This window comes from Psittacula echo, assembly GCF_963264785.1.
Source record: "Psittacula echo genome assembly, chromosome: 15".
NCBI lineage: Eukaryota > Metazoa > Chordata > Aves > Psittaciformes > Psittacidae > Psittacula > Psittacula echo.
Window position 1 is genome coordinate 7,539,329 of NC_137751.1, and position 16,227 is coordinate 7,555,555.

The 16,227-nt window shown below is 41.0% G+C and overlaps 1 protein-coding gene across 1 annotated transcript in view; it reads right to left on the reverse strand.

The window, feature by feature from the left end:
- The window catches only part of PPM1E (protein phosphatase, Mg2+/Mn2+ dependent 1E), a 63,922-nt gene that overhangs the window by 2,594 nt on the left and 45,101 nt on the right, over positions 1-16,227 (reverse strand). Inside the window, exons 2-4 of the mRNA XM_080630034.1 lie at positions 6,372-6,490; positions 2,048-2,247; positions 141-329 (exon numbers count right to left, since the gene is read on the reverse strand). Coding sequence (XP_080486160.1) covers positions 141-329; positions 2,048-2,247; positions 6,372-6,490 — 508 coding nt within the window. The remainder of the gene's footprint in view (positions 1-140; positions 330-2,047; positions 2,248-6,371; positions 6,491-16,227) is intronic.

Genomic DNA, 16,227 nt, shown 5'->3' on the forward strand with positions numbered 1-16,227 from the left:
CCCACCAGTGGGCACTGGCACTATGGAGTGTGCATGGACAGCTCTGTGCTGAGCGCTGGGCTATGCTCAGCACAGCACTTGGAGCCCACTGCTTACAAGGATGAAATCTATTGATTAATACCCTCAGGTAACTCAGTCACCTCTCTGGCTGCCTTCTGGACAAAGCGCTCATCGGTCACCCGGAAAGCTCGGCACAGTGCTTCTGCCGGGTCATGCTGAAACATCTCCTGATGGACCATGTTCACATGGAGATGGATGGAGGCATAAATGGCAGCATCCACTCCCCCGTGACCATCAAACACTGCAAAATAAGCTTGCTCCTCTTGGTCCTGTCAATGGAAGCACATTTAAAAAACAACTCAGGAAAAAGCAATGCAAACAGTTAATTAGATTGTCTTAAAATTTTTGAACTTGAGATCTATGGCATCCTTATTTAACTGCACTTAGAGCTTCCACGGGAAAATCAGAACTACTCGGACCATCTTCACTTGCATCAATGGGAAATGTCCACCTTGTAGGTGATGAATTCTATCTGCAAACTGCAAGAGATGCCCTCCAGGAACCAGCTGTGTAGCACTCTGAGTGCTCCTTATGTCCCATTTGTTACAATTCACTCACTCAACTCAAATAGAAAGTGCCATTCTCATCAACTTGTGCAGGAGGTTTTGTGACTGCAAAAATCACAGAGAGAGAAGAACATCCAATACAGTTTGCATGAAGCCTACATGAGGACTGGAAACCACCTGGGATAAAACGCCAGTACAGGTAAAATGTAAAGCCAGCCAGCCTCTGCTTTCATTCTTTTTTCAAAATCTCATCCATATCACCATAGACGCCTGGGTTTTTCTTTTAAACCCTCTATGTACTCTCTCATCAGGTAATTGTGATTACATTCACAAATGGAATACAGCAAAATCACTCATCTTCAAGTCAGTTTTCTCAGCTTCCCCTTATCTGTTCAGAGAAACAATGCTGTACCAAGAGACAGCAACTGCTGTGCCTATTCATACACAGAACACACCAACCCACTCTCAGTGCCAATTCAACCCTGACAGCCATCTCGTTGACTAGAATATTTGTATGTTGTAATTTTTAAGTAATAGGCTCCAACATAAATTGGAATAAGAAAGCTGACAATTGACAGGCAAAGGAAACATCTGCCTCTGTTTGCATTAATATCACCTAAGACAAGAATGTGGATGGGGCAGAAGATGGTTATTAAAGAGACAGGAGGTAATAAAGAACCAATTATGCAGCAAGCTGATCCTAAAGGTAAAATTATTGCCATTATCTGCCATCCTTTAGTGTCCAGTTTTATATCTGAAGGAAGAGTGGGCATGACTGTTTGACTGATGGTCACATAAAAAATTAATGGAGGGAAGTCTGGCCCTAGTTCTAGCAAACTACTCATGTTGCTAGATTCTTGTGTGAACTGCACCCCATTCTCCTCTAAGTTTTGTGTTTGGTTTTGATTTCTTTTCTCCCCCTACTTTCTTTCCTTATTCTTGCTCTTGGCTTTTTCCTCCCAAAAGAAAGCAGTACAGATTCCATCCCTGTAGCCAGCTGTCTTCAGTGAAGGTGAACCACTTCATGGTTTCCATCAGCAATCCTCTTCTACACCTGGGCATCTTCAGCCACAGAGAGGGTCCCTACCTTGATTTATCACTTGGTACTACAATGCATCAGGTGCCACTCACAAAAGCAAGGCTACTTTCTGCACAGTGGCAGGTCAGTCCTTCAGCCACCGCATGAGTGGATTATCAGGATGGCCCAGATACAAACTTTGTTCAGTTAGATAACATTTCACCAGAAGTCTTTGAAAAATGCTCTATTATTCTATATACCTTATGTAGATACTGCACATCATATTGCCACTATGGTTACAGAATATCAACTGAACTAACTTAAGACCAGGTTTGTCACCTGCCTGTCAATCCTCCTCAGGTCCATTGCAGGTATGGATTTCATTTTCACAGTAGATGACTGCCTAGTTTCCCCAAGAACACATTTAGCATATGCATTTGTCTTCTACACGATCTCTTCTTACCTCAAGGTTGAAGAGCATGTTGAAGTCTGGGATGCAGACGTGCTTGTCTTCCATCTTCCTGCGCATATTCTTGATGGCATGGATGGATGTCTCATAGTAGCGGTGGGGCTTTGGCTGGAGTGGAAAGTCCTTCACCCAGTTGCTGCAGATCTCATGCAGCTTGCTGAAAACTAAGCGGGCCAACTTCACTGTCTCGATCTCTAGGGAAGACAAAAACCACAAATGAGAGGCCAAGAGTGTTATTAAGAGAGGTTTTTTTTCTTGCATACATTACGAAGATGAAACAAAACCAGTTTAGCTAACCATCTGAAATGGATGTCAGCAGGGAAATTCTGGACTCTGGTGCGTAGAAAAGGAAGCCAAACTCACTGAAATCAGCATTCATTAGTAAGCAACTCACTGTTTGTCTTTTTAACTTAAACATTCCTCTGTGCCTTTGAGGAACTCATTTGCAGCATCAGAAAACTGAAAAGCAAGAACATTTCCCTCAGCATTTGATCCCCTGTGTCGCTCTGCACAGGGTGGTGCAACTGTGCCACAGCAGCTCGGAGTGGGACTTTGTCATGGCAAACCCATATCCATTACAGTGATGCACTGGGTTCAGACCAAACTCTATTCCAAGCAATACCTCACTGCAGTGCTGAGGCAATAGAGGGGTAAATAACCTACAGAAATTACCAGCGTTACTTTAAGGTGTTTTGGTGGTTCACACATTTGGTAGCACACACATTCAGGTACCTTCTTTAGTTTAATAGTATTATTTCCAGATTCCTGACTAGCCTTTGTGTCAAAGAAACCTGCACAAGCAAACAGGAAAACCAGAAAAGTCTGAAATTTAAGGAAATGCTGAACTGTCACTCCTGAGAAACAGTAAGTTTAAAATACATGAAAACTTGGGCACATGGCAATTGTTCTGAAATTCAGGGGAGGAAAACAAGAAGTAAGCATCGGAGCTGAACACATCAAAATCTCTTTGCTCATGAGCATTCACCAAAGCCAGAGATCTTTAAAACTAAACACCAGTAATCCATGAGTGTCAATCATTCCTGGAGAAGGAATAGCTCAAAAAACACGAATAGAGGGGAGACTTACAACATCTCTCAGTTCACAGAAATTCCCTTAAGAACCTAAAAGCACCATTTATGCATTTCTGCACTAGGTCTACACAAGATGTGGGCTATAATGATCAGGTGCCCACGATCCTTAGGAGCAAGATATATTCCCAGCTGTGCTGATTATGAGTTTGTTCAAGCTTGATTTGCAGAACAGCCATTAAGCTGGAAATAAACTATATACAGAATCAAAAGAAGGAGTCAGATTCTTGACTACACAGCTTCAGAAACAAGTGGTGGAAATGAAATGACAAGGTCATCCCACCGCTTTCATATTAATGGGTACCAGTTCCCCCACAACATCTCACCAATGCCACCAGAAGTCTCTCTGCTGTGTAATGCGTTTAAAGAGGAAACACCTACAGCCTGACATGTCCAAATTTTACTTTCCAGAAGTAAACCCCACAGACTTGCTCTTCCATTTCTTTCCACTGGGCATATATGAAGGGAAACGGTGACATTTCAGTGTTACATGGCCGTTACACTTCAGAGTGTCACTGAGGAAGGAAGGAAGTAAACCCATTGGCTGTGCTGAGATCCTAAACACCCTTCCCCAGCAGGGAGTGTGCGTAGTGTCAGCATCATCAATAATTGCTCTTCAGGTTAAAACAGGAGAAAGGGCCACAACAGCTAAACCACCCCCTCACAGCTGTAAATTACTCATCAATTGTTAATGTTGCGGTGCTGAGCCAGGGCTGACTCAGCTATCACTGCATTTGTGTCATGGAGAATTTCATTTCCCTCCTGCTGCTCCAAAATCCCCAGCGTTGGAAGTAGCACTTAATCGTACCACAGCTAGTGGGAAATCCAGCTCAGGCATTATTGTTCCCAAAGACGATTGACTTTTAGGGCAAAATCAGGGGAGAAAGAATACCAGTAATCAGAGTCTGCTTTTTAGTGCCTAAATCTTGAGACTTTTCTTGACGACGCAGATAGGGTGACAACAGGTTTAGCACTCAGGTTTATAGACATGTCATCAAGCCAATGACCAAGGTTTTCCTTAATCTAAGAGCTCCATTTTCTGACTAGTCAATGACCTCCTCAGCTATAGTAATCACATCTCCTAGATCCTGGAAAGACTGGGTAATGGGACTCTGTGAAGTCTGCTGGATATTTTAGACACCTTCACCACATAATGTGGTCCTACTATCCAGGCTCCTTTGGTGGTTCCTTAACAAGGCCAAACCCCTACATGAATATCCTCTTCCTCAAAAAAGAAAACTAAAGGTTCTTACCCTGACCTTAAAAAGAAAAAAGGAAAACAAATGCCTTTAGTTCTCATGGAAGCTCTCTTGCTCCTCTCCAGTTCAATTGGAGAACAAGAATCTCCCACAGCCTACGACTTTTAGGTTTTGTTCTTGATATCCAAACACACATGGTCACCCCAAATATAAGGGGCCCATATTCTACACTTGTGGACTCAAAACAGATTTCCTTCTTTTAAGATTAGCATTCTTCTTTCAGGAAGCTTCTAATTTCCTTTCCACCAGCACACCAGTAACTGCTTTGATCACCCCGAAGTATGCAACACGATTTGTGACATTACAATTCCCAGAGTGAAATGTGTCACTAAGGAAATTTGTAATGACTTTTTTTTCTTCTAGCAAATCCAAACTTGAGGCAAATCAGGTAAATGTTTCCTTGTATTATACAGAGTAAAATCCTTGCTGGGTTTGTAAGAAAAACATAAATCAAAACCAGCTAGCAAAATTCAGCTTGGTTTCATGTTCTGCAGCAGTCCAAGCATTATTAGGATAAACAGTGAACTCTGTTCACTGAGGTACATAATGAAGTCCCTTCATTGTGACAATTCACCTGAACGTAGTGCATCTGGAGTGCACTTTTAGTGCCTGCCTGCCTGTACACACACCAATGTATGTTTGCATCCGTGTATTATAAATTTAGATGTCTTTGAATGGCAATTCCTGTAGGTGTGACGGGTTTGTCGTGGGTTGGTTTTTTGGGGTTTCTTTCCTTCTTTTTTCTTTTTCTTTTGTTGAACTCTTTAGATATTCTGTGTGGAGGCTTAGTCAACATTTCCTTGGAGACTGTCAAATATTTATGCAAGTCTCAGAGATCTCAATTTGAATTAATGAAGGCTGCTCAGCCAGAACAATGACAAATCTATTCCATTTACCTGCTCAGCAGGAGGAGGCAGCAATACCTACAAAACCAGAACTCGTGGCATGTTTTTCTGTTCTCAGGTTTCCAAAGGCCTCTGGGAAACACAGCAGAATCTTCCTTTTTGTACAGCAAGATTTATATATCCTACCTATTCTCAGAACCATTTACTAATTTTTTTCAGTCAAAAAAGGAGGGAATGAACAAATGGTTTGGTGACTGTATATTCCAGATAAAAATGACAGAATGCCTCTCAATGCATCTGAGTAACATTGTTCTTCATTGTACTGAGCACCTCAGAAAGTTTTGCAAGGTTATTTAGGTCAACAGAATCCTGAAATGCTTTAGGGTGCATGACTTTGAGCTGGATGCTGCAATGGAGAAAAAAGGAGAAAAGGAAATTTTCCTTTTAAGCATGAAATATCTTTATACTATCCTTTGCTAAAACTATATAAAAAAATTAAAGCCACAGTAAAAACTATGCTGACTGAAATAATTCCGAATTAAATTCTCTCTTCCCTCATACATGTGACTTTGCTCTAAGGATGAAAGAGGACAACTGGCACTTGCCAGGAGGACCACATAATCTAAAGTGCTTATAAAGAAATTCAGGGCCACCAGATATGAAGGCGCACTTAAAAGACACGACTGATTTCCACTTGGTCTTAAGGAACAAAAATTTGATAAAAGAATCAAGTATAATCAGAGAAAGACATTTAAAAACAGAGAATTCAATGGTAAAAGTTGAAACTAGACAATGCTCAAAGATAAGAGAACTTTGACTAAGAAATTAGCCATTAGCTCTATCATGAGTGGTGGTGGATTCTCCATTAATCTTTTTATGGGATTAATCAATATGGGATATTCCTTTACGAGAAATCTAGTCCAACTTCATTTAGATAGCTCGTAGAAGGAACTAATTCGAGGAAAATGTAGTACCATTCCAATGGTCAGACCAGACGGATCACTGAAGGTAATGCTGACTTTGAAAAGCTATCAATTATCATCTGCAGTGTTCCAGTATACAGTGTAAATGAAAGATCCACACCATGTAAAACTGTACATTATCATGTGTGTGCAGATGTACTTACGTATGATTCCATCTGCGTTGTCCACATGCTTTGGTAAATAGTGTGCCGAAAGATCACTCTGAAGGACTTCATCTGAAGTTGCTCTAGCTAAAGCAGCAGCCAAAAATGAAGGGCAATTACTGGAAAAGAAAGAAAGAAACAAAAAAAGGGAAAAAAAAAAAAAGAAACAAAAATAAAAGAAACAAACAAAAAAAAAAGAAAAAAAGAAACCCACAAAAAGAGATTTTCATCCGATTGAGCAAGGTAGCTTGCAGTCAGGGAAATGCATAACAATACTTCTAGTAACTCTGTTTCACTCCTGTGTTCTCTGGGTTTTAAATTTAAACATTCCATTTTGTAACCCCTATTTAAATGCTTTTCAAATCTAGACTTTACCCCCCTGCAGAGTCTGTCACACAACCCTTACTTAGCATACACTTCCTACATATGCATTACGCTTATCTTAAGCCCATTCTGTCCAGTTTCTCCTAAGAATTGGAGTCAGGATTCCAAAGGGTAAGAGAATCACAGAATCACAGAATAGTTAGGGTTGGAAATGACCTCAAGATCATCCAGTTCCAACCCCTCTGCCATAAGCAGGGATGCCTCACACTAGACCAGGTTGCACAAGGCTCTGTCCGGCCTGGCCTTGAACACTGCCAGAGATGAACCATTTACCACTTCTTTCGGCAACCTGTTCCAGTGCCTCACCACCCTTAAAGTAAAGGAACTTCTTCCTTATGTCTAACCTGAGCTTCCCCTGTTTCCATTTAAACCCATTCCCCCTTGTCCTATCGCTACAGTCCCTGATGAAAAGTCCCTCTATGGCATCCTTGTAAGACCCCTTCAGATAAAGTGTCCAAAACCTCACCAGGGGACACTGAAAGTTAAGGCAAATCCATAGAAGGCTCGAAGTTCACGTGCATAAGGTTAAAAAGTTTCCTCACGAATGATCTCTATCCACAGTAAAATGGCTTTAACTCACTGTAGCTTAAATAAGCCTGATATCTCCCAGGGTTAATTAATCTATAGCAAACCAAGTCACTTTAACGTACACTTTCTCATTCAGGATGGGTTTAATATCTCTTAATTTATGTATGATTTTTTTATTTCCCATTGGTCTGCCTTAACTGCCCTACGTGTTTCTTACTGACACAGCCTGAAACTTCCAGTTTCCATCATTATCATCAGGGTTAACAATGTCCTCCGTAAAACATGTCTACCATTGCAGGACCACATCAGAAACCATCCATCAACAACAGAATTCTGCATCAGCTAGTTCAGGGAACATGCAATAAGCACATATACCTCCTTAGCCTATTTCTTCTGCTTATGCCCAGTAAGTCCATTCACATGATTTTAGCACGGTTGGAGAGGAGGTGTTAGCACAGAAGAATCAGCCCAACCAGATTCAGAGCATAAAAACTTCTACACATGTAACCGGACTCATCAGCCTTCATGCTGGAGCCTGAGAGGCACATGGCGACCGTCACTTGCATTCACATAAAGTTCACTGCCCAGGAAAGCCAACTGCCGCCCTAAACTGCCCCATATACCACAGCTTCAGCAGGGAGATCTGAGTTTCAGGAAAAAATCAGATTCATCAGACTTGGTTTTTTCTGAAAAGCCATTTAACTGTACAGTTTTCCAGATTCTTGATACCAAATGCTGCTGCAATCAGTAACATTATGTAACAGATTTATGAAATGCACGCAAAATAATTCCTCCAACCCTCATTATTTACTATTCAACATAGCTATTAAACATTTAAATATAAGATTAGCAATAGATAGATTTGCCCAAGTGATACATTGCCATGAGAGAAGCTCTGACCCTTGAAGTTACTCAGAAAGCCACTCGTACCAAGGTCCTGCACCATCAGTAAGAGTATTTCCTAGAATTAGCAGGAGAGTATTCTGCTCACGCAGCACCTCCAAGCCTCAGCAACGTGCGTGCTAATGAAGCATGACTGCTGGAGGAAATCAGCTGTCTCAGGACTGGCTCTTCCCAGCACAACACAGGAACTCTGATCCTATTTACATACAGCAATGCCTGGTGGTAAGAGTAATCAGCAAGAGGAAAACACACCGGGACCTCCTTTGCTTCTAGTGTGTGTAGAAGCTGGTTTTCTATCTTGTCTTGTCTGCCTTTATTTAGCTCACAAAGAGCAGGCTTTTCATTTCTATTATTAGCTCTAATACTCCAGAGCAGTGATACTGGTTACTGTTCATGTTATGTGCAATTTCCATGTTACCAAAAAAGCCAGAGATTGTGATGGCTGGGACAGAACAATTCTATCAGCAATTAGCAACACTGGGAGGACAAGGCTCTGAAAAAAACACAGGGAAAGATGAAGATTCAGCCTCAGTAATGTACAGAAGAACCCAGACTGAGAGCATTTACAACCACAAGCCAGGCAGAGGTTGTTTCAGGTGCCAAGGCAGCAGGCAATGCTGGCATCTGCAGGAATCCGAGCTCATTCCCCAGACCAAGGCTTGCCCTCACCAGCTCAGTGCTGAAAATTTTTAGGAAAACCTAACCTGTTTTGTGTCACTTTTAAACAACCCCTCCAGAGCATCCATAAAGAGGGAACCTGGTTAAGAGCTGAGGCGACAACAGTGGCTAAAGTAGAGACTCAGGACCTAAAACACCACCTCCTGACATGAGGAACCTCTGCTCTGCCTGGGGTTAGAAGGTGGGAATGACACATCTATGGTGACCCAGAGTAATGAAAATTAATATCTGGAATTTTAGGTACTATTTTAACCATAGTGACAGATTACAAAATTGAAAGGTGCATTTACAGCCTATGTAGCTGGTCAGAGTATTGCCCCAATCAGCTCTAAATGCTATTTACATGTCCCTACAGCCACTGGTAGCAGTTTAGCACAGGAGCTCTTCAGGTAGCCGAAGAGCCTCTTTCCATTACAATACTAAACCTATACAAAAAGCTGCTAAAGATGTTACTAGATAAATTAAAGGATCTTAAGTACATCCTTCCTGATTCTCTGGCAGTGTGGGTGTGTTTAGAACACCCACAGATGCATTGCAGCAAACCTGGAATAACTCTACTAAGGTATTAGATCAAGCCCAAAAGTGGGGACGTTTCCATCAATTAAGTTTGAGGGAAAACAGTCTGAAGTGGGCTTAACTCAGCCCACATATTTTTATGTTACCAGCTTAACGCACAACTCCTGAGAGCATTAAAGTGGTGAAGACTTTCCAAACGTTTTCTCTGAGCTACCCTCTAAATCTGATAGAAGGTCTTCTACTAAAAAAAGAGATGGCAAGTTTGCAATTCTTATTGCATGAAAATTCACCACTGGGGTTTGAGTGACATCAATTTTGATGGAAAATGTAAAGAAAAATCGGCTGAAGGCTTTCCTTCTTTGTCTGGCCACTCTTTGTCCTAATAATAACAGCTGCCTGCCAAAGAATTAATTGCCCTTGACATTTGCTCATCACAAAGCTTCTTATGTAGCTGTTACAGGACTATGCCATGTAAGCAGGGAAGTGACCAGATGCAGACAGATAACTTCCTCTTCCTGATTAGCACAACTCAAAATTTACTTCTCTTACTTGGCTCCTGAGAGGACTGTAGTTGAATTACTTCTCCCCTTCAAGGAATAGCAGACTGCACCAGAGGTTTTTAACTTCTTTTAAAATAGATTAGATGTAGAAGTCAAACCATTACCCAGACACTTCATTACAGTTACACCAAGACAAATGAAGAATCAGGTCTAGGATCTTTGTTCTTATCACAAAAGTGAACATTCAGGTGAGCACCTACAGCATCCCACAAAACAGCAAGGGCCCACACTTGAATGGTCAGACTTTGCCATTCTTGCAGTCCTCATGTCTTTCACAGAAAACAAGCAGCAGCAGACAGGATTCATGTGGACACTGGAGGTGCACTGCATCCCACTGCTGGCATAACTAAGGATTATCTGCTGGCTGAAAATAAATTCTTCTGCCACATTCTAGATGCTCAAAAATCATTAATCATTAAGTTATGACAAATTGAAACTGGGAGAGCACGATCTTGTTTAGCAGAGAGCAGAGAGCTAGAAATGCCTTCATCTATTCATAGCCATGCCACTAATTCAGCAGCCCACTTTGGACGAGTCACTTCATCACTCAGACCATCAATTCCTCATCTACAAACAAGGGATGATAATGTCACTTCATCAGTGAGAGGAAACGGAAGCAGGCTTACTTAAGAAGGCTTAATTCAGTGTTTGTAAAAAAGTCTTCAAGATTTCTAGATGAGAGCACAACTGAAAGGAAAAATATCAATATGATAGTGGAAGGTATTTTCAATCTATACAAGATTTATGGACCTTTCACAATTTCATTCGGTATTCTCTGTTCTCATACGCTGCCAGAAGTGCTAGCAACAACTCTAGACAGGCATGTATAGTCTGATGCAGGAAGTGGACTCAACGGTCATGAACAACTGCATGACATCAAAACATTTTTAGAAGAGTTGACGCATCTCAAAAAGGAAAACCATGAAAGACAAACATCAAGTTCTTAAAATTCAGTAATGCTGGTGTTCCTGGAGCATTAGCACTATTGATGGGAAAATGATGTTACAGGCACATTGCTGCCCCTGACCAAAATACACAATCGAGTGCCACCACTGCTTGAAAATACTTAACACTGCCATGGTCTGATGGCAAACTGGTAAGGTTTCACTAACCCAAACAAAGAAAGGAAAATGGACCAAAAAGTACTGGTGCCTTTCAAAGGCCAAAGAGGTCAGTAAATCACAACACATACAGTGTTCCTATTATCTCAGGAATCCCCTGACACTGCAGAACAGCAACTGTTTTAGTTAGAATGAAGTATGATTTAAATAGAAATGCTACTCAATCTGCTGAAACACAAAACAAATCCACAGGCAAACAGTACAAAGCATCGTATATGGTTTCACACAGCAATCCTAGATTCCAAGACCAAGAACACGACCTGAAAAGAATCAAGTACAACACATTCCCTTAAGGCCTATAATTTACTGTGTTAGTGAAAGACTTTGTAGGCATGACAAGCTAACTGCACCCTTTCCAAAAAGATATTATACTTGGGATGCAGTTTGGTAAATGCTCCTGTGTTAATGTGGCCTGATGCAAGTTCTTGTGAGAAAGCAAGTTTTGCAAGAGTCAATTTAAGAAAAACCTCATTTGTCCTCAGCTTGTATTTACAAAACACCCTAAAGTCTCATAAGAATTCTTCCAGATGGAGCCTCTGATATAGCCTGGAAGCTCTTTGAAGAACCCTTTTAAGTCTTTATTATTGAAAGTTCTCATGCTGTGAACTGCAGCAGTAATGAGCAGAGAAATTCTTTGGGAAGATCCTTCAGCTGTTTCCCCAGCCTTCCCTTCAGCCGCCTCCTGTTCCAATGGCCATCCAGAAAGGCAGGGGACCAGCTGAGGAGCTTCCGCTTATCTCCTAACTCTGTAAGCGAGACAAAACCCAGAGAGAAATATTCTGTTAAGCAGTTTTTAAACCCCAAAATGATTATGGATGAATCTTCTAGTTATGCCAAGTGAATGCTATTTCCAGCTCCTGTCTCTGCAGGTTCTCCTTGCTCAGAAAGCATCGCTTCCCCTGCAAGCTCACCACTCTGTCTGACCTGAGCTGTCCTGCAGCTCTGCACAGCTGGTGAAAGTTTTGATGCTTATTTAAAGTCTGGTCACGGTGGACAAATGGAGTACGGGTTTTTTTCCTAACACATGGTGAAACCCTGTGCTAGATTTTAGCTGCTGCAGTGAGTTACTAAAAAAAACCCCAGTGCGCACACACACACAAAAGAACAAACAAACAGAATAAAAACAATGCACCTTGTAGAAGATTGCATAACCAAAGCTCCTTGAGAAGTCATTTGAGCTGGCAGTGTTGAGACAGAAAAGATGCTTGATAAATCTGTTTGAAGGAGCTGAAAATGTGCTACACAAGGAAGCTGCTATCTATAGGCTTCACAGAGACAGCTGCCTGGTCACATTCAAAATTATTCTGTCCTTGCGGTGACAGTTGTAAGCAACAGAAATACAATACACAACCATTACAAAAATACACTCTTTCTGATGTGTTTACCATGCCCTTATTCGATATAGACACGGCAATGGTACCTCCTTTCTACCAAATATTTAACCTTTTCATTGTGCTCACTGCCATATTCCAGGGAGTATGATCAAGTTTATACAGGTACTTTGCTGCAGCTAAGTCCATCTTAACTAGACATTAAATAAATAAATAAATACAGAGGTGCACTGCCCCTCAGATAACACACTAACGACTCCACAGATAAATGTACTGAATGAGAATAAAATAACTTTTGTAGAAACAATTATTTCCTTTTGTAAATTCTTATTAGGCTTGAAATTTTTGCTGATGGTGAATAATACAAGTTCTCAACTTAGCTGCAATCACTGAAAGTCTATGTCATAAACGAGAATAAAACCTTACATGAAGCTCATACATTACAGCTATGACTAAGGTAAAATACTTTATAGTCTCAATTTTAAATTAATCACCTTAATAAAAAAACCCAAGAAAAAACACAAAAAAGAGCAACAGTTTAAAAACGCCTTTAGAAATAACCTGTTAACTATTAATTGTAAACCACTGCAAGTCAAAGACATTGGGTCTTTGCTTACAAATTAAGATCCAACCTGAGATTAAAAAATATTCAAATTCTTTCCTCATTTTTAATGAGATGGAAGAGTCAACTAAATGCTCTCTTCAGTAAAGGATACGTGAAATAGATATGAATGGAAACCTCTAGGAAATCACGTTTGGTGATCAGATGGGAAACATTTGCAAAACCACAGAACTCAATTACGAGTGTGTTGGCACTGATCCCATAAAAGCGCTTGGGTGCTGCACTCATCTGTCACGGGGTTTTGATAGGATATTATACACAGGGAAATAAAGGAAGTGCTGCGCTGCCTGGCGTATCAAGCTAGTTAAAAAAATCAGGGCGGAGAGCAAAATTAAAATACTGGCACGATGCTGAAAAACATAAAGACAAAAAAATTGCTCATGCAAAAGCATGACTGCAAGAGCATGGTTCATATATTCTCTGACTATCTGGGAGACGTGGCTGCAAAGGGATATCCTACCTCATTTCTCCAGTCAGAGCACTGCAGGCGAGTGCAGCTCAAATTCCCAGCCTGTGAGGTCTGGAGGCAGATGGCACTGGATTTGGCAGTGGGTGCCAAACCTAACATCAGGCGCCCTTCCAGCTACATTCACACACACACTCCATCTCTCTCGCACCAGTGTATTTCAGAACACGTCTAACACAGACTTCCCAGCACACTACTGCGAGCATCTTTCTCACCAGAAGCTAAAAAAAGGCCAAGTAAGAGACCGCACCATGAGCGGCAGGAAAAGCAAGCCCAGGCCCCCTGCAGATGTGCATGCTCTGTCCCTCAACTCCCCTCTCCAGCAAGGCCAGTTTTCCCTGGAGCCCACCATGTCACCATCTGTTTTACAGGACAAACTGCTTCACACAAGGTATGGGATGAGGTTCAACAAGGCAAAGTGCTGGGTCCTGCATTTGGGCCACAACAACCCCATGCAGTGCTATGGGCTTGGGGAAGAGTGGCTGGAAAGCTGCTCTGCGGAAAAGGTCCTGGGGGTGCTGACTGACGGAGCTAAACATGAGCCTGCAGTGTGCCCAGGCAGCCAAGAAGGCCAACAGCATCCTGGCTTGCACCAGAAATATCGTAGCCAGCAGGGCCAGGGCAGTGATCATCCCCCTGTATTCGTCACTGGTGACACTGTGCCTGGAATCCTGTGTTCAGTTCTGGGCCCCTCACTACAACACAGAGGAGCTGCAGCGGGTCCAGAGAAGGGCAACAAAGCTGGTGAAGGGTCTGGAGCACAACTGTGATGAGGAATGGCTGAGGGACTTGTGAGGGTTTAGTCTGGACTACAGAAGGCTCAGGGGGGACATTATTGCTCTCTACAACTGCCTGATAGGAGCATGAAGTGAGGTGGGGGTCACTTCTCTCAAATATATATCATCTTTGAAACCTAATTCTACAGTTTCTCTACCTCATTGTTACAATATGGCCGTTCCGAGGTTACTTATACTTCAATCTCTGTCGAGCTAATGCTACCTGCATTAAAGGCTGCTTTTAGAATGACAGAAGTCATCTACTGTAACAGTAGCAATCCTTAAAATCCCAAGATGAATCTTCCAGGAGCTGAAAGCCAAATTACTGCAAGAATTCCAATTGAATTCCCAGAAGTGACTGTGATATTTTTTTTCATTACATCAGAGAATTGAAGCTATAAGTTTGCTGTTGAAAATCATATTCCAGGACTAGAGTCCTCACAGCCATATCATACCCATCTGTTATTAAAAGAAAGGTAAACCTAGACTTTGAAGGAATGAAAAGAGAAATCATTTTATTACAGGAATAGACCTGAATCCATGAACCTCAGTTACAATACTAGAGAGGTCAAGGATGTAGCTATACAGCAGCCTCCCCCTATCTAAATCAGAACCTTTTCTGAGCAGCATGATTCTGAGGGATTGGATAGCCTTTTTTATACCATTTTAATTACTGCTATAAAATGTATTTCACAAAAGTACAAAAATATTATAGTTTTTTTCAAAATACCAGCAGGCCACTTGATGGGCATGTGTTATCAAGCTTAGATCTTTAGAATTCAGCTATGTAAATGCAAAAACAGTTAAAAAATCATCTGTATTTACACTATCATTAATTAATAAAAACAAAGATTATATATTGGAATTACATGCGACTTTCAGGAATTTATACTGAGATAAAAGATCCTTCTGGGGTTTGCTATTGTTTGACATGGATTAAGTTTGCACATTTACACAGTGCATTCTCTGTTTCAACAGAAATGCTTAGCATTTGAGTGACACATATACCTTGTAACCAGAGTCTTTGACTGCCATTCCAAAAAAATCAGTCACTGCCTACTTAGCACCTCCAAGTCTGGAACAGTAAGGAAAGATGCACCCTTACCTGAAGAAGCACATTTCTTAACTGGAAAACCTATGGCAACAACAGTTATCTCACAATGAGTTTCTCTGCTAGAGTGAGGCCTTTTTAAAAGCTCTACAGGACATTAAAAATGTCATTGATTTTTCTCATGTTGGCTCTCAGTCAACTTGAAAGTCAGCATAATTCAATATCTTTCTACTAGTTCCATTAGCAAAGAAAGGAATCCATGCTTCAATCTATGCTGCCTTATTGGAACAGGTAATTTAATTTTACACCTGAAATTGTGCCAACATCAGCATAAAACCGTACACAGTATACCTAAGATTTAATTTATAAACCCTGTATTTTGTCAAGCCAGAATGAGATGCTGTCTGAAATCAATAAGTGTGTCCAAATTTGTGCTGAAAATACTTACATATATTCTATTTCAGGTATTTTATGTTCTAGCTGGAGTTGTTGATTATTCCTCTCTTTATGATAAAATACTAATGACACATCATCTAGAAAAGTTCATGTTGCAGAAAACTTTCAAATTAGAACTATATAATTTACTTACTATTGATTCATCTCCTAGTTTTTATCTCTGTTAAAAACAACCTTCCATTGATACTTCCCTTAACCTGAAGAGATAAAACTGTACAAATTCAATGTGTCCAGAAAGAAAAAAAGAACACCCAATGCAGAGCATCTATTTTATTTCAGATCAGACTAACATGCCAAAGTCCTCTGATTACTAGTCAAAAAGAAAAATGGTATGTGCGGTTATAGTTAATGACTTACTTTCAAACAAATGACACCAAATGCTGCACAGCAGCGCGCACCACTCTCCTCATTTGTATTCATCTCTACTGCAGATCATCAAGGCAAAAAAAATGCAAAATGTCTTC